Raw genomic sequence first — 23,164 nt, 5'->3', positions numbered from 1 at the left:
ATGAACACTTATCTATTGCTTGTTCACCATCCTAAACTCCAGAATGGAGGAAGGCAGAATCTTGAATGAATGAATAATTGACTTGCCAGGGAGCCTGCCAGATATATGGCCTAGTGTAAAACACACACGCGCGCGCATGCACACACACACACACACACACGGAAATATCCCTCTGTCTTGGGATGCACTCCTTAGCTTGTCCTCTCAGAGCCATGATAGATCATCAGTAAAATTATGCCAAACTCTTAGATTTGCCTTAATTTGAGAATTGACATGTCTGCACACTAGGTGTATACACAACATAAAAAAAAAGGCTTTGATTGTATTCCCAGAGTTTGTCTCAAAGAGATTAGTATAATTCACAAAACAGCTATAGCACCTGCATTTGGTTTTTTTTATTTAATTAGCATAAGGAATTTTTTAAAGCATTTTTTTTCTACCCTTGTGCTCTGTAGTATTGGAAATAGGCCAAAACTTCAACCAACATATGATTCTGCAATTAGAACCAATGAACCAGAATTCAAAAGCATAGAGGGATTTATTTGCTAAATAGATTCCCCTCACAAGGCACTATTTTACACATAGGCTTCTAACTGGAAGCTCTGATGTAAAGTTCCAGATTTTTCCTGTCTTGGTGTTCGAGAATGCAATACAAGGAATATTACTGAGCACAGGTCAGAGCCTTCCGTAGAGTAGACTGAAGAGGCCATCTCAGGTGACCAATTTAGGGTGCCATTAAGGAATGTCCCAATACAGTGGTACCTCGGGTTAAGTACTTAATTCATTTCGGAGGTCTGTTCTTAACCTGAAACTGTTCTTAACCTGAAGCACCACTTTAGCTAATGGGGCCTCCTGCTGTCGCCGCACTGCCGGAGCACGATTTCTGTTCTCATCCTGAGGCAAAGTTATTAACCTGAGGCAGTATTTCTAGGTTAGCAGAGTATGTAACCTGAAGCGTATGTAACCTGAAGTGTATGTAACGGTTAAATGTTAATTGGGCTGTGTGCATCAGAAAACAATAAGCAAACAATTGAACCCATCCCTCACAAAATTTGGGCCTGACTTGTACTACAATGACTCACCCTGGTGCCAGTGCTCCTTGCCACTGCTGCAGGGTGTTTATTGATGCCAGTGAACCTGGGAAGTGAAGTTTTGAATGGCTTTCTGGTTAATAGATTCAACCAGGAGGCACTGAGATTTCCATTTTGCAGCCTTGACCACATCACCAACAATATACAGTGGTACTTCGGGTTAAGAACTTAATTCATTCTGGAGGACCGTTCTTAACCTGAAACTGTTCTTAACCTGAGGTATCACTTTAGCTAATGGGGCCTCCTGCTGCTGCTGTGCCGCCATTGCGTGATTTCTGTTCTCATCCTGAAGCAAAGTTCTTAACCCGAGGTACTATTTCTGGGTTAGAGGAGTCTGTAACCTGAAGTGTCTGTAACCATAGGTACCACTGTACCTGGCTTAAAGGTTTTTCTGTCACTACTGAATCTCTCCACACCTTCCCTCCCAACAACTAGGATAACGTTTCAGAAGGAGGGGCAGCAGGGAAGGCTGAGGGTGACCTCCACCGAACATTGCCCTTCCAGAAGTCATCTGTCAACTACTCAGCATTTCTGAAGACCTCTGCTTGTTCCCTCAAGGCTCAGTATAGTCTCGAGTCTCTTAATATCTCCTTATTGTTTACTCTGTCCTTTTCCACACAACAGGGTCTCCTTTCTTCTCCCTGCCTCAACCAACACAGATACTGAACTCCCTCCTGGCCTGCTGGTTATAATTAGGTTATAGTTTGGCAGAAACACCACCTGCTTGCCCCTTTTGTATGTTAAATGGTACAGCAGTTTGAAGGGGGGAGAAACAGGAAAAGAGTGCCATGTAGTTTTTTGTAGCATCAGAATGTTTGTGCTTGATGCTATCAGTTGAAAACCTTGTTGGAACTTAAGGCAGACAAAGAGAAAAACACTGGGAATCCATTTATAATACAAGCGCAAGGCCTATTGTGGTTTTCCCTGATCTGGTATCCATGATTAATGGAAACAACTTTTCTGAGCTTTATTGTAGTCAAAAGTGGGAAAGCTGCTCCCTGTCTTATTGACAATATAAGGTGAACATTGTGAGCTTGGTTGCTGTTATGGCAACAAGAGTTGTTGTTATGTAACAATGAAACTGCTGAGCATGTGCAAACTGAAGCATCAGTTATCTTCACTGACCATGAGGTCAGTTAATTTTGATATAATGCTGTGCAACAAGGTCTGTAGAAAGCTTTTGGAACAGGTAAGAATTCTTCTGCTACAGATAGCAAACCCATCAAGATTGCCGAGCCCCCTTGTCAGCACAGGAAAAGACACAGGGCCATTTATTAGTTTATTTGATGTATTTTACCCCACTGTTCTGAAATACCATTTTCAAGGTGGCTAACAAAATATTGATTTATATTTCATGGGTTCAGGACAAACACTAACATTTTAAACAGAATATTCCTCCTCCCTCTCCCCCTCCCGCCACCTGTCTCCACTGTCTAAATATTTAGTTTGGATGTCCTAAAAATACAAAGGAAAACAAAGTAAAAATAATGAAATCCATCCACTCCTTTGCATTTCTTGTTACTGTTACTTCATTTACCCCAAAACAAAGCTGACCTACAGCTCTCCACCTTCCTCTTTCAAAAAGGAAACGAAATAATAATCCTTTTTAAAAAATCAATTCAGTTCATAGCAAGTCCTTTTCCTATCAGGTTGCCTGTGTAATCAAGTTGCACTCTATATATTTGATCACTCACTTCTCTGTTTCTGATTTGTCTTTCAGATGGAAGGCAGAGATCAGGTCCTCTAGGACTCACAGCAAGGTGGTATCTGGTCTCTTTAGCAGCCTCACCTTTTTTGTGGATGGAGTGAGTCAGGGCCCCATTCCAGGCCAGGTGGAAATTGTCTGCAATTTCTGTGGCCTCTCTGCTTGGAGGACCGACCTGGGTAGACTTTGCAAACTGTCCTGGTCCCCTTAAACTAGCCTGCTGCTTCAGATGCAGCAAGGTTGCTACCGTGTTACTACTGTTGCCAGCTCTGCAACTGGAGTGGGGTGGGGGATGGGGTGGACATCTTACCATTTATCTCAGGCAGCAAAATGTATTGGACCAATACCCATGTAGTGGACCAATGGGTGAGTAAGTCCCACTGAAAATTACAGTGGTGACTGTGCAATACTATGCCTGTATTTTGAGGATACATGCTTAGGATTGAGCTGTGAGTGTAACTTTACTCTCTATTGTCCACTAAAATAAATTCATAGTGGAATGTATTATTTAGTGTTCTAGAAAGATAATGTAAAATTACAAACTGGGCAGAAAACAACTGCAAAGAAAATAGTAGCATTTTTCATTTGCATATCTCCCCCTTTAAATGAGGCTGCAGTTATCCCTCAAAGAATCCATTGATAAATATTTGCCAGGAAGTGATGCTAGTTTTCTGTGGCCAATATGTTTGTATATATGACTGATGAACAGAAGATTGTATTACTGCTGTGTTTACTGGCCATGTGTTGTGGATCAGTTAAGGACTTCAGAAATGCTGTCAGTGAAAGTGCATTCTCCATTAGCAAATTAGTTTATATGCAGCAACTTGTGACAGAGCAGTTGGAAAACTGTTACTGGTATCCCATGCCACAGGGCTGTCTCTGATGCAAAAGCATTTATAAGCAGCTTTGAAAGGCCAGAGACAATTCAAACAAAAATAACTCTTCCTTGATGGTGTGGGGTGAAAAATTTATGACAGAGAGCTGAAAAGAGAGAGACTTAAAGTCCTAAGAAAGATCCCAGAGCCTGCATTTGGTTTGCCTATTTGTCTAATGCTTGACATTTCAGGCTTGACTGTAGATAGCTGGGGGAAATAGATGGTTTTATTCAACTTGAGAGAAGATGAAATAACTTGAGTGAATCAAATCACTTGAGTGAATCTCCTAACTAACATTATCCATTGGATTAGATTATTTATCCCGATACGATACTGTATAATTAATATAAATCCAAAAGTTGCTTTTGTTTTTACAAATGATTAAATACCCAGAAAGAATATTGGCAAGATGGAGGCAACTATTAATCCTAGCTCAGCAAATCCTCAGAATGTAGCTACCTGGAACAGGAGGAAACATTTGCTGAGAGCTTCAATTTTGTATCCTATCTGAAACTTTGCAGTAAATTGCCTAGCCAGCATGAGAATACTTCAGAGACTTTCCCACTGAGTGAACAGGAAAATGGGAAGAAAGATGGTGAAAAATTTAAGGGAGGGAAAAGTGCAGGCCTTGGAATAGCACAGCAGGTTTCTGAACACCTGGCTGTGTAAAAAAAAAAAATCTGTGTGGTGTTAGAGGGCATAATAAGCAGAATTTAGCAAATGCACCTGCCAATCACCTGTTCTTGAGTGTAAGTATATTAAAATAAGGATTTGAGGCAATAGTAATATTGGAATAAGGAAAGAGTTGGCAGTTTTTTTAAACTGTAAGAAAATCATTCCTGACCATTGGCCATGTTGGCTAGGACTGATGGGAGCTGGAAAACAACATGATGTGGAAAAACACTGGCTGCCCACTTCTGCTTACAACTGAACAAACAACACAGTTAAAGTTGTAGCATGCCCTCAGCTCCTTCAAATTTTTACTTCAGTATAATATCTATAGAAGGAAAATGTGTACAGACTCTTTAAGAGCCAATCCTAAGAGTCCCCGGGTTGCTACAGGCCATGTGAGTGAACAGCAAGAAACAGTTTTATTTTTGTAGCATTATCCCCTCACGGGGCAAAAAAATCATGGGCCAAGATGGACTACTAGCCAGGGTCAGTTCTGCATTAAGCTGGAACCTTCAGCCAGGTATTCTGCTATGGGTTTTTATCAGTAAGTTGAAAGCAATAAATAGTTGAAATTATAGAAGAAGTCAGGTGTGGTGCTGTTTTCACAAATATAATAGAAAAAGACATAGCTAGATATAATATGCTGGATATAGCTCACTTTCACTATGTTTTATAAAGTAACATCAGTGGAAGTGTTCCATCTGGCCTTTGCTTCAGATATAGAAAATTGTCATATGAAAGCTGAATGGCACCTCAAGCGGAACTAAAAGTGAGAAAATCAGTGCAATTTTGATTTATAGAAAATATGCTATCAATTATCCAAAATTTTACATGAAAATTGCTATTTAATAGTATAGTAAAAGTATATAATAGTGTAATAGCTGGTGTTCTGAAGAATCTACATGAAAATACATTTAGGTAATATATCATTCTCTGAAATTGGCTTGAGTGAAAATATTCCCTCTCTTCATTAACGTCCTGGAGGACAGTAATCATACCGTCTTAACCTTGCCATCCTTTAACATAATAGGAACAATATAATGTGGGGCACTCAATCAAGTTGGAATACTCCACAGTTCTGCAAACATGTTATTAGGTTATCATAGTAGTGGAGAAATGTTTTAAATAAAATTATGTTAATAGGCTATGGCCAATACTCAGTATTAAAGCAAAGTGTGATAACTGTGTTGTCACTTCTTTTATAGCCCTAACGTTTCTTTGTCTTGGTTTCTCGAGGAATTTAGTGCAAACAAAACCAACAGATTTCTGCATTACTGTATTCCTTGAGCCCTGCTAACCTGCTAGAATCCAGGACCATTGGCTTTCTTCTTGAGTTCACAGGAGGCCATTGTATTTATGCTCCATTTGTTGACCCTGGGGCAAGTGGAAGACATTTGAGACTAAGGACACAATGGTGCCCTTTTACAGGTACAGAATGTGTCTGGGCTGACAGTTGTTGTTGTTTAGATTCCTTACTGACCCTTCACTGTAACATATCAGGCTGGGCTACAAAAATGAAAAATCCAATATTAAAATCATTTAAAACCAGGTATAATCAGAAGAACAGAGTGGGTCCTAAATATATATTACAATTTGTGCTGGTAATAGGACAGGCATGCAACATACACAGTCCTCAAAAACAATGCGTTCCAGAGTCCGTTCAACTCCTGGAACCATTTGAAAACCAAGGCACGGCTTCTGATTAGCTGCAGGAGCGTCCTGCAGCCAATCGGAAGCCACAGAAGCCGCACCAGATGTTCGGTTTCAAAAAATCGTTTGAAAACCGGAACACTCACTTCCAAGGCATTTGGCAACTAAGGTACGACTGTAGGAGGAAATGGAACAGTCAGAGCACTGCCACAGCTGCCCCTTAGCACCTGCCACCTGTAGTGGTCACCTCATTTTGTCTAATGAGAGAGCTGACCCCCCCTTCCCTCTCCTTCTCCCTCTCCCTGTGTTTCACAATTATATAGGAGGGAGGGCTGCCTCAAAACGTACAAATCAAGGAAATGTAGATAATTACACTGGGCATGAATTTTTTGCTGCATGTATGTGCACATAAGGGGACGCAGGTGGCGCTGTGGTGTAAACCACTGAGCCTTGGGCTTGCCGATCAGAAGGTCAGCGGTTCAAATCCCTGCGACGGGGTGAACTCCCGTTGTTCGGTCCCAGCTCCTGCCAACCTAGGAGTTCGAAAGCATGTCAAAGTGCAAGTAGATAAATAGGTACTGCTCTGGCAGGAAGGTAAACAGCGTTTCTGTACGCTGCTCTGGTTTCGCCACATGACCCAGAAAAACTGTCTGTGGACAAATGTTGGCTCCCTTGGCCAGTAAAGTGAGAGGAGCGCCGCAACCCCAGAGTCGTTCGTGACTGGACTTAACTGTCAGGGGTCCTTTACCTTTACCTTTTATGTGCACATAAAGCACAAGCACAAAGTGTCTCTAGTGTATCTAGCCTATGAAGTGTGCCTAGTGTAGAAGCCTGACAGATCTCTTTACAGGTTCATTCTAACACTTGCATAAAAGTAGAGATGCTGTTATAATAACTTCAGGGGCATGTAAAAACTGTCTCAAAGAAGAAATGAACTTTACAAACCCTGAAAATCCAAGCTGGAGAATTATCTCTCAAACACCTATTTGCAAACAGGGTTATAGCCACATGATCAGGAATTTTGAAAACACAGAATGGTGTGTATGTTAGGAAAGAGTCCTATGCATGTGTACTTGTACACATGTAGGTTGTAGGCAGACATTAAACTGTATGAAACAGCCTGTGCTATCTCTTCCACCCCCGTCTACACACACATTCAACATAATGTCTGCACAGGGCTTGTGTTTGAGGAGGCAAATTTTGAACCAAATCAAATAGCATTATAATGGCACCTAGTGATGGAATATAAGCATTGCCACAAACATCAGTGTGAGAAAGGGAAAGCACCCATATGTTCCAATTCACAGAAAAGCAAAAGTTGAAATAAAAGCCTACACCTTAAATTAGTCAACTTATCAAAAAAAACACAAATCCTTGTTAACACCTCTGATTATGAGTAATGCTAAAGGCGGGGGAACAAAAATATGTATAAAATACTTTAGACAGAGTTCACTTTGCAGAAATAAATTCACATTGCCTACATTTTGATATCAGCAGACCTCTAGTGGCTATTAATATAAATGTTGATTTCTATCTTTTTACTATTTTATGTAGGAAAGGCTGCTAAGTTTACAAAGAAAAGGAACAACTCATTCAGAAATATCATATCGAAAGATCATTTCAATAATTACTCATGTTGATGTATCTTCTGAAATAGCTCTACACTAGCATTAGTTATCATAAAGTCATTTCTTAAGAGCCGAATTTCTAGGACATCACCAAAGCTACAGATGTGAAAAATGAGAATTCAGAACTGACCCAAAATTTCTCAAAAGAGATTTTTCTGGAATGAAAATCTGAGAATATTTTTGCCCCTTTCTGAAATGGAGGACAATTGGGGGGGGGGCTATTATTTGAATAGTCTCTGCCTCTAATACACAATGCCTCTTAATAATGCAAGGCATTGTGAGGGGTGCAAAGTGGTGGCCAGGCTACTAAAGGAAAGAAGCTGTGCCATTGTTGTTGTGCTGCCCTTCCCCATTAAAATATTGAAGAATTCCTGCTCCCACACGGGCTAATGGAGAATATTTGGTGAAACGATACCCTCAATTTTTCAGCTTTGGCAGGAATAATAGCCTTCTGGGGTGGAGAATTAAATCAAGCTGTCTGGGATGAGCCCAAGCTGACATTGGCAAGAACTGGTAGGTGCGCACAGCACATACATAGTGCTGTGTGTGGATCAGGGGGCATGTTTCCCAGTTGTTTTGCAAGTGATTGTCCTGTTCCATAATTTTATATAAACATTAATATATCTGACCAAAGTAAAATATACCTATTTCCCTGTGATATCATTGAACACAACTATCCCTCGGAGCTTTCAAAAAGCAAATGCCTCACATCTGTTCTGAATGGTGTGTATTTGTTGTTGTTTTTCTGGGTTTCTACAGTAGAAAATAGCAGGTGAGTAACCGTCCTTCATACAGAGATGAAAACAAGAAGCAGATAGCTCCATGGAAACAACCTACAGAAGCCTCTTCCTACTCAAGACAAGTGCAGTCAACTTATTTTCTCACTTTCAATTTAGACAGATTTGAAATGTAATGATTGTGGATTGCATAGATCAGCGGTCAACATGCAGCCTGTCAGTTTGGGTCATACCCTTCAAGTTTGCACAGTGGAAATACAACACAAGAGAGTTCAATTTTTTAAAAAAATGACCTGTCGTTTCTAATAATGCTATTATAGCATTGTCTCCAGTGTGGTAGATAAAGCTGCATCAGCATTCCCATTATAGAATCCTTAGTCAAGACAAAAAATTCTGTGGAATGTAGCACTGAACTATTTACTAGATCCATTTTGATGTCATCATTTAATTGTTTTTAAAAATCTATAGGTCATGATTATAGATGGGTTATCTATTTCTTAAAAGCTATCTAAGCTACTTGCTATTGCATTTTGTAGATTCTACTGCCAGTCACTTTCAGTAGGTGACTTTGAGTCAGTTCTGAAGAGGGTGGCTAGTGTCCCTGAATGTTGTGTGTGGATCTTCATGAAGGAGATTCTTGCACCCATGTCAATCACATCCTTGATTTCAGTATTCTGTTGCTCTTTTCTGTGGAGGCAAACATGATTTCATCCTAGGTATGACTCTGAGTGGACATTACATATAGAGAATGAGACCTCTGATGTTGTTCTCATTTGCAAACCAGAGGAACTATCATGAGCACACACACCACAATGAAACACACATCACAACCTATTCTATTGGCTAAAATAGAGCACTTCTTTCAAGCTTAATTTCAGCAGGAGAAGGGAGAAAGGGATAGGACACTCCAGGCACTGGTGGAGGAAGAGGAGTGCGGAGGGAGCGCACTGTCCACGGCAGTGTGATCCCGGTAGGGTGCCATCATGGCTGCCCCCCCCCCCTGCCCATGCTGGGCACCATGCACCTGCGGGCTGCCCCGCCTGCTCTCCGCCCCTCGGTGCTGGAGCATGAAGCTCCACCACTGACTCCAGGCACCAGGAAAGGTCCTTGCAGGAACATGTGCACCCATGAGTGAACTCCTCTGTAGAACATAGGGAAGTTTGTACAAGCTGTTCCGTACAAGATAAAAGACACAAGAAAGACACACAAGATACAAGAAAGAAGATTCCACCTAAACATTAGGAAGAACTTCCTGACAGTAAGAGCTGTTCGACAGTGGAATTTGCTGCCAAGGAGTGTGGTGGAGTCTCCTTCTTTGGAGGTCTTTAAGCAGAGGCTTGACAACCATATGTCAGGAGTGCTCTGATGGTGTTTCCTGCTTGGCAGGGGGTTGGACTCGATGGCCCTTGTGGTCTCTTCCAACTCTATGATTCTATGATTCTATGATTCTATGACACCACAGTTGACTTGTGTATAATTTTTATACTTTGAAAATTTTGCAGCAGCAAGATGTACATTTAGATGTTTCATGGATAGTCAGTGAGATCACAGCTTATCACCTCCTGACATTCCTCTAGCATTGTGCAGAATATCCTCTCATTTCAATGTTCACCTCAAAAGTAGCGCATTCAAGAGTCCAGCAAGCTCTTCACAAAATACTCTTTTTAGCTAACATTTGTGCTATTTCAGTGCCATTTGCATTGTTTTGTTTTTAAAGCTGCTGAAGCTTGATGGTGCCACATTCCCCTTTTTGTTTTCCCTATAGCGTCCTTGTTTGCATTAAACAGCTTGGGGCTTCTGCTAGCACAACAGGGTCCCTCCCCCTGCATGCCCCTATGCCTCCCTGAAACCCACTCTGGTGGGCCAGATGAACTCTCAAAACTGCACAGGGGTAGGAGAGCGGGGCCATTCAGTCTGGCAAGTAGAAATGCTTATGCAGATGGAATGGTCAGAAGAGTGCAAGGTTGAATTCCTCCCTTTGAACTGGAGAAGTGTATTGCTAAAACTGTTCACAGCTCCTTAAACTTCAACTATAAGACAAGCAGGTGAGAGCTGCACTCAAACTGTGACTTGAGAATGGATTTTTATGACTTTACATTCCAGGGATATGGCTACAGTTGCTTAGAACAATCTGTATTTCTTATGGAAATGTCCTCTGCAGCCAAGGATATTCCCCAGCAACATGACAGAAGTTTGATGCACAGCTAGGACAAGATTTTTGGCTTGGTGGTGGTGGGTCACTGTGACTGCCTGCTATTTTTTCTTCAAAGGTAGGGGGCCTCTAAATATTAGGTAATTACGTTGTCTTAGATTTCTCCCCTCCCCAGTCTTCAGCCCTCTGTGTCTGCATGTGTTTAACAGGTTGCAGTCACAAATGGGTTAGACTAGTGAAGGTGTCTTCCAAGCTCCTGGAGCCCTTGGCTCACCAACTGCTGGTTCTGGATCTGCAGTGAATGAAATTGATGAGAATATGAACACAAATCCTTCTTTTAGCTGCATTTTGCTAGCTTTAGTAATACATGCTATTGCATTAGGTCTGGACATAGGGATAAAGACACTCATTTAAGCCTGGCTAATGTAAAAAGAGGAAAGTGATTGCGCTGAAGTGTCAAAAATATTTCTGTGTTGTTTACAGAGGGGAAGATAATTTTTATTCTGGGGTATTATTGGTTAAAATATTCACTTATGTAATTATGCAGTAATAACGAAGAAGTTGATTGTAACCAACCGTTGGTAGATTGTTGCTAACAAGTCAAACATGACAAACAATTTTGAAGCAATTATTGTCATTATAAGCCACATTCAATTGTTCAGGGCAGGAGTAATAGAAAGTGACAGTTGTGCAGCTGGGATAGCGGTGTGGAAAATGTGATTGTTCCCTCATCACGTTGGACCAGTCACAACTCAGCATTGCATTTGCTAAATACATAATTCATGTCTAATAACATTTTCATTTACTGAAAGGAAATTACAGAGGAAAGGAAAACATAAACAGGCACACCTCCCTCCTCCCCACCAAAAAAAGCCCCCAAACCAATTGGAAAAGGGATCAACAAGCATGTGCATTTAGAAAGTGTATGATTATTAGCTTTTTCTGTGTATGTTTTATTTATTTTTTATGACTTTTCAAACTGCTTGGAGCAGCAGCCAATCTAGGTATTAATATGTCAAGAAGATCATCTAAAAAAATTACCCTACATTTATTTGTTTTATTATACTTTTACACCACCATTTCTTCAAGAAGCTCAGGAGGGAAGGGCAGTGTTCCCCATACCAATTGCAGCATCACAAAATCTCTGTGGGGCAGGCTAGACTGAAAGTGGATTCTCAATGGTCTGTCCGTAAGCTTCATGATCACTAGACCTTTGATCTCAGGTCTTTTCAGTTTTTGTCCAAAACTCATTAGCTACTAGGATCTTGACACGGTCTTCTGCTTTTCTATCTAGCTGATTTCCCCCCACATATCCTGATTGTATGGAGAGTGAATGGGCAGGTTCCCTGAGCCCCAAGGCTATGCACACTTGGCTTTGTAACCTCTGAGCAGAATCTAAGGGACTAGCAACTTGGGAGCTGTAACAGTAAGGGACCGGAAGCAGCACCAAAGCCTGCCCAAGAACAGAAATTTCCAGATCTGGGCAAGATAATGTGTAGACAAATGAAAATGTTAGAAATTAACATGATAACTGAATATCTGAGCGGTGTCGCATAATGCCATCTATCACAATACCCATTTTGGTAATTCACTTCCCACAACAGGCTAGGTGCAGGCTGAATTAAATCCCTATCCAGAGTATCTGACTCTGCTGTCTGTTTTTCTTAGGATATGTTCCAGGATATACTAGAACAAGCTGGTGCTGCCTGTTGACTCTACCAGTCTGCTTATGTGGTATCCCTGATGAGGGAACCACTTCTGATTTTGTTCTAGGGAAGTCAGTACTTTGTTAAAGAGGTAAAAACATCCAAGCAATTCTTCTTATACTTTATGTTTAGAGATTGCAAGGGACAGTTTTCTTGTGAATAGGAATTTCAACTTGCTGTTTCAAGTGGCAGTCAAAGTACTTGTTTGTAACTTATTTATTGGCCTTGAAAGTAGCATCCTTGCAAACTTGGAAGAGCTGGGGAATGCAACCCTTGGCTCTTTCAGAAGAAAGTGCAGGATTTAAATTCACTAAATAATAATTGGAAATAATGGCATAAAAGTAAAAAGGGAAGAAATGTAAGAAGGAACACATGTGAGCACAGTGTAAGAATATGGGAACCTCAAAATAAAGGAAGCATCCGCAGATCTCCTTTCTACCATAAGCTTTTCTGTTGAGGTTTGAGGTTGGAGTGAAATTTCTATATACTAAAGGCCAGAGGATAGCAAACTGCATCTCAGGAGTCCTACTTATCTCTAAGGACAAGCATCTATTTCTGCTATGGCAACTGACCTGATTCAAAGAGCAATTCACTCTTCCTTACAGACAATCCTTAGTGTTTTGTCTCCAGCTAGAAATGTTGCAGGTTATCCGATGACTTCAATATCTAATGCTTTATCAGTAATACTTTATCTGTCTTCAGCTGAACAATCATTCCACTGTCAGTGAAACTGCCTTATATTAGCCACAAAGAAATAGTTAAAGTGTCTGCAACATGTGCTACAATTGTGTTGGTAGGCGATAGTTATTTAATGTTTTCTTTTACAGTTGATATTAATTTGTGAAACTCAGACTGCACCTCAGAAAGTTCAATGGACACTACTCATTTCTTTGAAGAAACTGAATATAATTTAAGTCAGTGAAGTAATGATATATGCCAGCTTCACTTAAATTATTCACAGGTGACAAAGGCATTAATTTTCTTCGACACAGTGATATTATTTACTCCCAGTATGAAGAAACTTTTGTGATGTTGCCATGAAAAAGATAACACTTCAATTAATTTTCAGTTCAGCCCTAAGGCTTATTCTGAAACATGCAGATGTAAATGTTCAATTTCTTTTTCTTTATTGACAAAAGAATTCAGTGCTTGTGAAAGGTGGCAGACTGACAATCATGGAGGCAGAGAATGTATTTTTATTCTCAGAGCTGGTGCTGCACAATAGAAGCAGGGAGATTCTCTACATTATTCTGCCAGCTTACTTTAGCCAAGGCACTTCATAAACTAGATTGTCTGGTCCGCAAATTTTAATGCAACAGAAGCAGCAGAAAGCCTAAGTAACTATCTTAAATTCTGACACACACCAAAGTTTGTTGTTAGCATAAGACATGTTATTTAGGTAGATTCCTCCCCCCACCTTCAATTTTTAGTGCTTGCACTACTTACGCAGTCACAAATACAACTGCAGCACATAATAGGAAATCTGAAATGTACCTGATTTGTATAGAACACTTGTGTAGATCTCAGGTTTTGAGAAGGTTTTCTTCAGTTCAATGGAGAAGAGTTTTTATCTGATGCATAAGAACCCCCAAAGCTGTGTAAAAATTGTGCTTTGTGCTGATCAAACTGTTATATCACAATTCATATGGCACTCATTCATTTATTACAATTGGATTACGTCCTAAAACTAGGTATTTAGGAACTGCATATACCAGCCTTAAACATGCTTTCATACATGTAATAGCATTTTCATGCACAGAGATATGTTTAGATTTGGGGAATTAGTGGTTTTTTATAATGAGCAACACATGTTACCATTCTGCTCTAATCATAGGTGCATCACAGGTCTCATGCTACTGGTGACTTCGGTACTATTAGGATTTCTCGTGAAAGGTCTAGAATCCAGTATGATCACTTTTCAATTTTATGGCTTTCTTTGAAATTCAGATAACAATAGGAACCTCTGACTGAATTTTCTACTTCTAGTTATTCTCAGGGCTACTGCCCTTCATCCATCCCCTAAATTTAAGAATCATCCCAACCTCTTTTGTGGGTTCCGAGGAGTTAATAAGCTGTGCCTGCCATAACAAGTAGTCAGAAGTTGGATAAGAGAATGGGCCAAATGGACAAAAAAAAATGATGTTACAATTAATGAACTGAAAGGGCAATTGAAGGATGTGAGTAAGAGGACACAGAATTTGGAAGAGGGGTTGAAAAAGACAAGATTGGAAATGAGGGAAGTGAAGAAGGAGGAAGAAAAAATAAGGACGGGAATGTCGGAAATTAATAAAACACAAGAGGAAGTCTGGGATGCGATTTCTATGAATGAACTCAGGCAGAGAGAAGTGAACTTAAGATTGAGGATGGTTCCAGAGGTGCAAGAAGAAAATATTAAAGAGAAGTTAATAAAAGAGATTGCACAATGGATGGAGATGAATGTAGATGAGGTGGCAAGATCGGTGCAAAGTACTTTTCGAATGAAGATAAGATTGGCTAAGGCAATAAAATTTCCGGGGGACTGCCTGATTACCTTTAAGGACAGAGAGATGAGAAATTTGATACTCCAGAAAAATAGAGAGAACAGGGTGAACATTGAAGGAAACTATATAATCATTTATATAGAGAGCGGAGGGCTCTCTATTTCTCCTGGCCCGAGAGCTGGGCCCCCATGGAGTTTCCCGAATTCCTGCACTTATTTGCCCAATGATAGCCTTTTTCGCATTTTGGGAATTTTTGGGAAGGTTTAGCCTTATTGGCATCACCATTCCTGCTTGCTCCCCCGCCAGGGGCTCTGCATTGTTTAGCAAAATGACCTGGGTGTTTGCAATTGAAGCAATTGCCCGTGGGCTTATTGCCAGCCTGGATGGCACCCCAGATGGCAGTTCAAATTAAGTGGCAAAGAGAAAAAATAATAATTGTCGGGATCTATGCACCAAATGGAAACAAGACAGAATTTTATAAAAATTTAGAAGAAAGATTGTTCAAATATATGGATCAGAAAATTATAATAATGGGAGACCTGAATGGAGTGGTGTCAATAGAAATGGACAGACTGAGAACAACAGGGGTGAGCAAAGATGGGAAATTACCTAAGACTTTCTTCTCAATGACTAAGAATTGTAATTTGATTGACATTTGGAGACTTAGACACCCACTGGAGAAACAATTCACGTTTTATTCAGAACCAAACCAATCCATCTCAAGAATAGACCAGGTGTGGGTCTCAAATGAATTAACCCCAAGAATCTCGAAAATTGAAATTCAACCAAGAGTGATTTCGGACCATAGTGCAATAAATTTGAACTAAAAGATTTTGAAGAAAGAATGTTTAGATGGAGAATAAACGACTATCTTCTAGATGATCAGAAAGTAGTAGAAAATGCTCAAAAGAACCTGTCGGAATATTTTGTAAATAACTGTAATAAGGGAACAAAAATGACTCCGGTCTGGGACGCCAGCAAAGCTGTGATGAGGGGCTTTCTCATTCAACAAAATGCCCTGAAAAATAAAAATAGGGAAAAGAATAAAAAGGAATCATTGAGACAAATAATGGAGAATGAACAAAAATTGATAAAAAAAGCAAATAACGAAAAGATAAGACAAAACATAAAGACTCTACAAACACAGTTTGCATAGATAATAAATAAGGAAGTAGAAGGGAATATAAAAAGAATGAAACAAAGAAATTTTGAATTTGCGAATAAATCAGGAAAATGGCTGGCGTGGCAGATAAAGAATAGAAAAGAGCAGAATACAGTAAACAAAATCATCATTGAAGGTACGGAAATAGAAGACCCGAAAGAAATTAGAAAAGGATTCCTGGACTTTTATAGACAAAAACAAAGAAAAGAATAATATGAGGAAGATAGAAAGATTCTTAAAGGAAAAAGAAGTGCAGAAGATCCCGACGGAGAAAAAAGATAACTTGAATGCCCCAACTGAAATTGAAGAAATTAAAGAGGCGATAAGTGAATTGAAAAAGGGGAAAGCCCCAGGACCAGATGGATTCACAGCTAGATATTATAAGGAAATGAGAAGCACCCTACTTGTACCACTGAAAGAAGTTGTAAACAATATCTTGAAGAATAGGGAAATACCGGAAACTTGGAAAGAAGCCTTTATTACACTTATCCCAAAACAAGAATCGGACTTAACGCAAGTTAAAAATTATAGGCCTATTTCGCTGTTGAACACTGATTATAAAATCTTTGCAAGTATATTAGCAAAGAGAATGAAAAAAGTACTGCAAGATCTTATACATAAGGATCAGGCGGGTTTCCTTCCTGGCAGACAGATGAAAGATAATATAAGAAATATAATAGAATATCTGAATGCCAGAAATGAGAAACAAGCTATGTTAATCTTTGTGGATGCAGAAAAGGCTTTTGACAATATATCATAGAACTTTATGTTAAAAAATTTGGAACATATGGACGTAGGTACGGAATTTTTTAATGGAATAAAGGCAATATATACAGAGCAAAAAGCGAAGTTGATAGTAACCAATTATACAACGGAAGATATTAAAATAACAAAGGGTACAAGACAAGGATGCCCATTATCACCATTATTATTCATCTTGGTGCTGGAGGTTTTGCTAAAATCAATAAGAAAAAATGAAGAAATAAAAGGGGTGTCTGTAGGGAAAAATGAGTATAAAGTCAAAGCATTTGCGGACGGTCTTGTAATGATGGTAGAAGAGCCAGCGGGAAGTGTTAAAAGAATCCTAGAAGAAATAGAACAGTTTGGTCAAGTTGCAGGTTTTTATTTAAACAAAAGAAAGACTAAAATTATTGCGAAAAATATGGACCAAGAATTAATAGAGGAAATGCAACAAAGTACAGGGCTGGAAGTGGTGAACAAAGTGAAATATTTAGGAGTATGGTTAACCCCCAAGAATATCGATTTGTTTCAAAATAACTATGTACCTGTTTGGAATGGGATAAAAAGGGATCTGGAGGTGTGGGGAAGATTGAAGCTATCTTTTTGGGGAAGGAAATCTAAGATAAAGATGAGTGTGCTGCCAAGGATGTTATTTCTATTCCAATCACTACCGATAATTAAAGGGGCATCAATTTTCAAAGAATGGCAAAAAATAGTTTCAAGATACATCTAGCAGGGCAAGAAACCAAGGATTCAGTTTAAGTCATTAACAGATGCGAGAGAAAGAGGTGGCTTCGCCCTGCCAGACTTGAAACTATATTATGAAGCATCATGCCTCTGTTGGTTAAAGGAATGGATTAAATTAGTGAATGGAGAGTTGTTAGATTTAGAAGGATTTGATAATAGATTCGGGTGGCATGCATATCTGTGGTATGAAAAGAAAAAAATTCATAAAGGCTTTGAAAACCACATCTTCCGAAGATCATTGATAGAGGTGTGGGAGAGGTACAAAAATTTGTTGGAACCAAGACTCCCCCATTGGCTTTCACCATTGGAAGTGCTGAGTGTGAAAAAGATAAACATGAGGGGGAGGGGGATAACTTATGGAGAATTGATAGTAAGAGAGGGGGGGGGAATGGAAAATGAAGACTTATGAAGAGGTGAAAGAATTTGTTTATGATTCGTTGCACTACTACCAGATTAGTGAAATGTTTAAAAAAGACTGTAAAATGTGTGGATATGAAGGAAAAGAATCAAAATTTCAAATAGAGGTATTGAATAATGAGTATAAAAATTTGTCTAAAATGTATAGAATGTTGTAGGAATGGCATACAAAAGATGAAGAGGTGAAATCAGTAATGATACATTGGGCCAGAGACTTTGGTTATAATGTACAATATGACGATTGGACGAAATTATGGAATGAAAGGTTAAAATTTACGGTGTGTACCGCGTTGAAGGAAAATGTAATGAAAATGGTATATAGATGGTACATAATGCCAGTTAAATTAGCTAAAATGTATAAAACATGTAATAAGTGTTGGAAATGTAAAGAAAAAGAAGGAACTTTCTATCATATGTGGTGGGAATGCAAAAAGGTGAAAGGCTTCTGGGAAATGATATATAAGGAATTGAAAAAGATGTTGAGATATACATTTGTTAGAAAACCAGAAGCCTTCTTACTAGGATTGGTAGGTAATGAAATTAATAGAAAAGATTGTAAACTTTTCCAATACGCTGTAACAGTTGCAAGAATACTTCTGGCACAAAGATGGAAGCAGGAAGAAATTCCAACTGTGGAAGAATGGAGAATGAAACTGACTGAATATGCGGAATTGGATAAATTGACTGGAAAGATTCGATATCAGAAAGACCAAAAGTTTATCGAGGACTGGGGGAAATTTACAGATTATCTGAAAAGCATATGTGATGCACAGACAACGCTTGTTGGTTTTGAAGAGTCTCTGTGAAAAATTAAGAAATATTGTAAAAAAGAAAGTAGGAGAAAGGAAGAGGAATGGTTAAAGGCAATAATAAGTTCAGAAATGCGTTAACAATAGAAATTTTAACGAAATATTGGCAGAGAAACTGAGGGACGTCAAAAATTGATGAATGTGAGAGTTAATATGAGTTGATTGTATAAAAATGTTTGGAAAATGAATAAAAAATTATTATAAAAAAAAACAAGTAGGCCAGAAGTAGGTCAGAAGTAGGCCATAGACCAAGTGAGTCAACAAAAAAAAATATATCTCTGCATCACTAGGAAGAGATGCACAATTGTTATTCTTGCAAGCACAGCTAGGTCCCACTTCTTAATCTTAACCCTCTCAGAAAGTGTTATATTTTCAGAAATGAGCCCTTGGATAGGGAATTGTCCTCTCAAAGCACAGTCTGTTTGTTTGTTTGTTTGTTTGTTTAAAAAAAACACCTTATATGGCAAGTCTAGTAACTTTCCATTTAAAAACAATATAGTAAAGAACTTTGTTTTCAGACAAGGAATTTTACTGAACCTACTTTTAGCTTTTACTTTCAGGTAGCCCTAGTGGCTCTGACACACTAATATTGTGAGCTGGAATCCCCCAAGGTATAACAGAGAAAAGAGAAACAGAGCCTCAGCTGCTAGGCTGGGATGCAGCTTGTGAGTAAGTGACAGAATTCTAACAGAATGAATTAGTTTAGGGCAGCAGGATAGGAAGCCACAAGGAGAATATTCAAAGATTTAGGTAAGTAGATTCTTGAAGTGGGCATATTGTGTGCCTGCCACCTAGAGGGGCAGAAGTACAGAAGGGTGTACTGACAGAGCTATGATGCTGAAAAAAAATGATGACAGCTTTAAGTGAACACTAGGAAATGGAAGGAAGTATTCTAGTGGAGTGCATCTGTACACTGGTCTTAACAAATTGTGTTACACTATTCTCTGTACAACAGCAAAGAATTTAAACCTTCATACTTAGAGAAGAAGTCTTAGGCTTTATTACAAGGTTTCACGGCATCCTTGCATTTAATAGCCATTCCCATGCATTGCATTAAGTGCATTAAGTTGGGAAGTGGGATGGCACATGCTGTTATCCTTCCCAACCTTCATATATTCAGCTGAATTTCTACATGGATGCTACATTCATAAAACAGTTTGCATATAGGGCTTTCTTTGCATTACAGTCATACGCTTCGGGTTGAATGCGCTTCGGGTTGAGTGAATGCACTTCGGGTTGAGCACGTTCGAGTTGCGCTCCACGGCAACCTGGAAGTAACGGAGTACATTACTTCCGGGTTTCGCCGCTCACGCATGCACAGACGCTCAAAATGACATCATGCGCATGCGCAGGAGCGGCAAGACGCAACCTGCACACGCGCAGACGCGCCGTTGTGTTTTGCATTCCATTTGGGATGCGAACGGGGCTCCGGAACAGATCCCATTTGCAACCCGAGATACCACTGTACAGAGAACCTGAAACACAAATGACCTCACTTATTTCCTCCATACACATTCAATGTGACATGTGAAGGGGGCACAAGCTTCCCATTCATTCATATAGTTCTCAGGTCTTGGCCTGTCTCTGATATGGGATGTTGCTAGGATGCAGGATAAATAATGTTCAAAAGGGTAATAGATGTAGTCAAGGGCACATGGCAGTCAGACACTGGACTGCTATATTTTAGTACTGTGGGGACAAGATCTTGCCTCCAGTTGGACACTCATCTCCCTTAGATCACAGACTTGGAACCACAATTGCTTCCATTTACTTAAAATGAACCCTAATCCACTCCATGCCAACCTCAATTTTACACGAAAACGACTAATAAAATTGTTGTCAGTATATTGTGGATACCATCTCTACTAAAGCAGACTCTATGTCAAAAGCAAGACTGAAAATCCTTTTTCTGACATCTCTGCTACTACAAGCCTTTTTTTTTCCTTTTTTGTCCTGCTTCTTTATTTTTCACTATATTTTCCCTATATTTTTCAGTGATCTTGAGGACTCACGGGTATATGCAACAGGCTGTGGGGAATCTGTGGCCCTCATTATTTTGTTGGACCATCACTCCCATCACCCCTGACCATTGGCCGTGCTGGTTGGGGCTGACAGGTGTTGTAGTTTAACAACATCTGGAAAACCACAGATTCCTTGATGTACATTCAGTGCCTCTACGTATGGCTAGTTTTGCCTCCGTGTACTGCAATGTCTCCATGTGCAATACTTCATATTTTCCCATAAAAATGAATGGTAGTTTACTTTTGTGAAAGAAACTAGAGGCGTGCACATTTGGAAATGCCACTGTCTCTTCATAATATATGTTATATATGAGGCTGAATATTTTTGCATCTTTGGGAAGTGGCACAAAAGTGAGCCAAGTAAATCATTTAGACACAAAACAGTACTTAAAGTTGTCTACTGACACAATAAATGTGCACAGATCAGAAGCATCATAATGAATGAATAGTAGCAAAAATGGCTTTGTTTACTACCCTATACCCCACAGCATTGACAATGAACAAAAGAAAAAAGGAACTGATCAACAAAACTCAGCTTCATTTGCCGAAAAGTTAGCTTACCATCTTGCTGGCCCTGGAGATTCTGCGGACTTTGAATTCTTTCTTCAAGATTTGAACTGAGGTCAGAGTTCACAGCAGACATCCTGGTGGAGTCACTCAGATCAAATTCATCACTTTCTATAGAGCTTTCATCCTGAAAATATAAAATTCTGTATCACAAGCATATTAACAAATGTCAAGATAATTTTCAGGCACGGTGTTCATATAGATTAGGGCTTACCAAGCAATTACTTGGTGTTGTTCAGCCTAGAACTGACAACCTAGAATGCTTTGATTCTTTGTCATTTAACTAAAAGATCTATACAAGAGTAATTAACTGACTGTTGTGCCCAGTTACATGTGCTTAAATCCAATTGTTGAGTGTAAATAGACTCAGGATTACAGCTACTGTGGAGAAGGGCATGGGAATTTGAGTGAAGAGAAGCAGGATTTCTATAAGTAACTGAGATACTAGGACTGATAATCGCTGATTTAAAAAAGGCAAAATAGAACAGTTCCAGATAGCTGAGGTACTCTCACCACAGCTCCCCCCCCCATTTCATAATATGAAACAAGACAGTCTAAAGGTTTAGTGTCTCTGTACTGAACAACTCTCTTTGCACTGTGTAATGATATGTTGCACTCTTTCAGTATATGAGCTTCCAAGAGGAATTCTGCTTCCCCATGTGAAATAAGTTCCTTCCAGCAGCACAGGGAAATGTTCTGGGCCCAAGAAAACTGGTGTCCAAAAACATGTTCAACAAGATTCCTGGGGGCCAAAGTTTCTTTAAGCTAATGACTCCTTACTAGGGACCCAGAAACCCCAGGAAGGTGTTACTCCAGGGATCATGGAGCCAACAATACTATTGCCACAATCAAGGTCACAAAAGTAGACCTTTGTTGCATCTACCAAGTAAATCATGGTGGGTGGGGAAGAAAGGGAGGGAGTGGATTGGGACTCATCTGGAGCTTGTGGAGGCCTGCAGTCCTTGCTATATTCCTCTGGGGTGTGAAGGCCTTGTCAATCCCCAATAACGCTATTGGGAGCATGCCAAACCCAGAGCCCCCCAATTCAAAGGAACAATTTTGAGTCCAATTTGAACCAAGACAAATCTATTCATTTTAAGTATGCCCTTTCTGAATCAAGCCCAACTCATTCATCAGTAGCAGTATTTTACACCATTACAGATGTTTGCAACCTGGCAAAGGGGACAAAATTCCTAAAAATTAGCCTAATTTACACTGAGCTGTAAATAGGCTCTATATGCACAAAGGCCTTCTGGGCCAGTGTGCACATTTGGGAGGGGGGAATGGCTGCTATTGGGGCATGGCATGACACAAAATGACTACTTTGGGGGCTGGTGTAATGGCTGCCACATCTAAAGAGCAGAAAAAAGAGAAAGGATCACAAAATGGTGTGGCCATGCTCCACCCACCAATCACTCCATCAATGGAAAAAGACACCTACATCGGCCACTACTATACTCACTCACAGAGGGAAGCGGCTTATAGCTGTTTTCAGGTAAGCCCATATCAGGAGACCCACTAATATTGGAGGCAACCTACCAGAGCACAGTTTACCAGAGGCCCCTTCAAACCTGAAGCTAGCCTTGTTAAGAATGGTGGCATATTTTTAAATAAAGAGTTGACTTTTTTTCTCTTCACATAGATTGCTCCTGCTAGACAGTGAGTAAGGTCAGAAGCTCTTGCATAAAACAGCTACTGGCTACTGATGTCCAGTCAACTGTATTCTACTCAGAGTCACATTTCTCTGATACTCCCCTCTTCCACCAGCAGTATCCAGTTGTTAGATGTGCTCTATGATGATAGGATGCAGGAGCAAAGCCAGTAGAATTGATAAATAGGACCTGCAGCTAACAGTGGCAGTATGGAGTCTTGTTATCATTATTTTGTTCCTGTTTACTGGTCCAGTTAGTCAGCACTCCTCCACAGTGATCTGCCCTAGGGGTCGCCAACAGGGTGCTCTCTCTGATGAATCACTATGCTTGCTTTGGCTGATGAGACCTGGAG

General features: G+C 39.8%; 1 protein-coding gene and 1 long non-coding RNA gene across 8 annotated transcripts in view; one reads left to right on the top strand and one right to left on the bottom strand.

Moving 5' to 3' along the window:
- The window catches only part of NOL4 (nucleolar protein 4), a 117,742-nt gene that overhangs the window by 45,571 nt on the left and 49,007 nt on the right, over positions 1-23,164 (bottom strand). For all 4 annotated transcript variants that reach the window (XM_081013841.1, XM_081013840.1, XM_081013843.1 and 1 more), the window contains one exon: positions 21,155-21,287. In XM_081013841.1, the coding sequence (XP_080869967.1) occupies positions 21,155-21,287 (133 nt within the window). The remainder of the gene's footprint in view (positions 1-21,154; positions 21,288-23,164) is intronic.
- LOC308481466 lies at positions 1,682-21,184 on the top strand. 4 transcript variants are annotated; one of them, XR_013988690.1, is made up of 7 exons: positions 1,682-2,280; positions 2,812-2,896; positions 5,580-5,771; positions 8,051-8,134; positions 10,462-10,628; positions 12,179-12,307; positions 18,346-18,714. It is a non-coding gene; the product is annotated as an uncharacterized lncRNA (long non-coding RNA). The 4 variants fall into 4 exon arrangements; XR_013988691.1 differs by having other exon boundaries at positions 1,685-2,280; positions 2,812-2,851; XR_013988689.1 differs by lacking the exons at positions 1,682-2,280; positions 2,812-2,896; positions 18,346-18,714 and adding exons at positions 19,133-19,241; positions 21,082-21,184 and having other exon boundaries at positions 3,170-5,771.

This window comes from Podarcis pityusensis (assembly GCF_964106645.2).
Source record: "Podarcis pityusensis genome assembly, chromosome: 7".
Classification (NCBI taxonomy): Eukaryota; Metazoa; Chordata; class Lepidosauria; order Squamata; family Lacertidae; genus Podarcis; species Podarcis pityusensis.
This window is presented reverse-complemented; position numbering and strand designations above follow the sequence as displayed.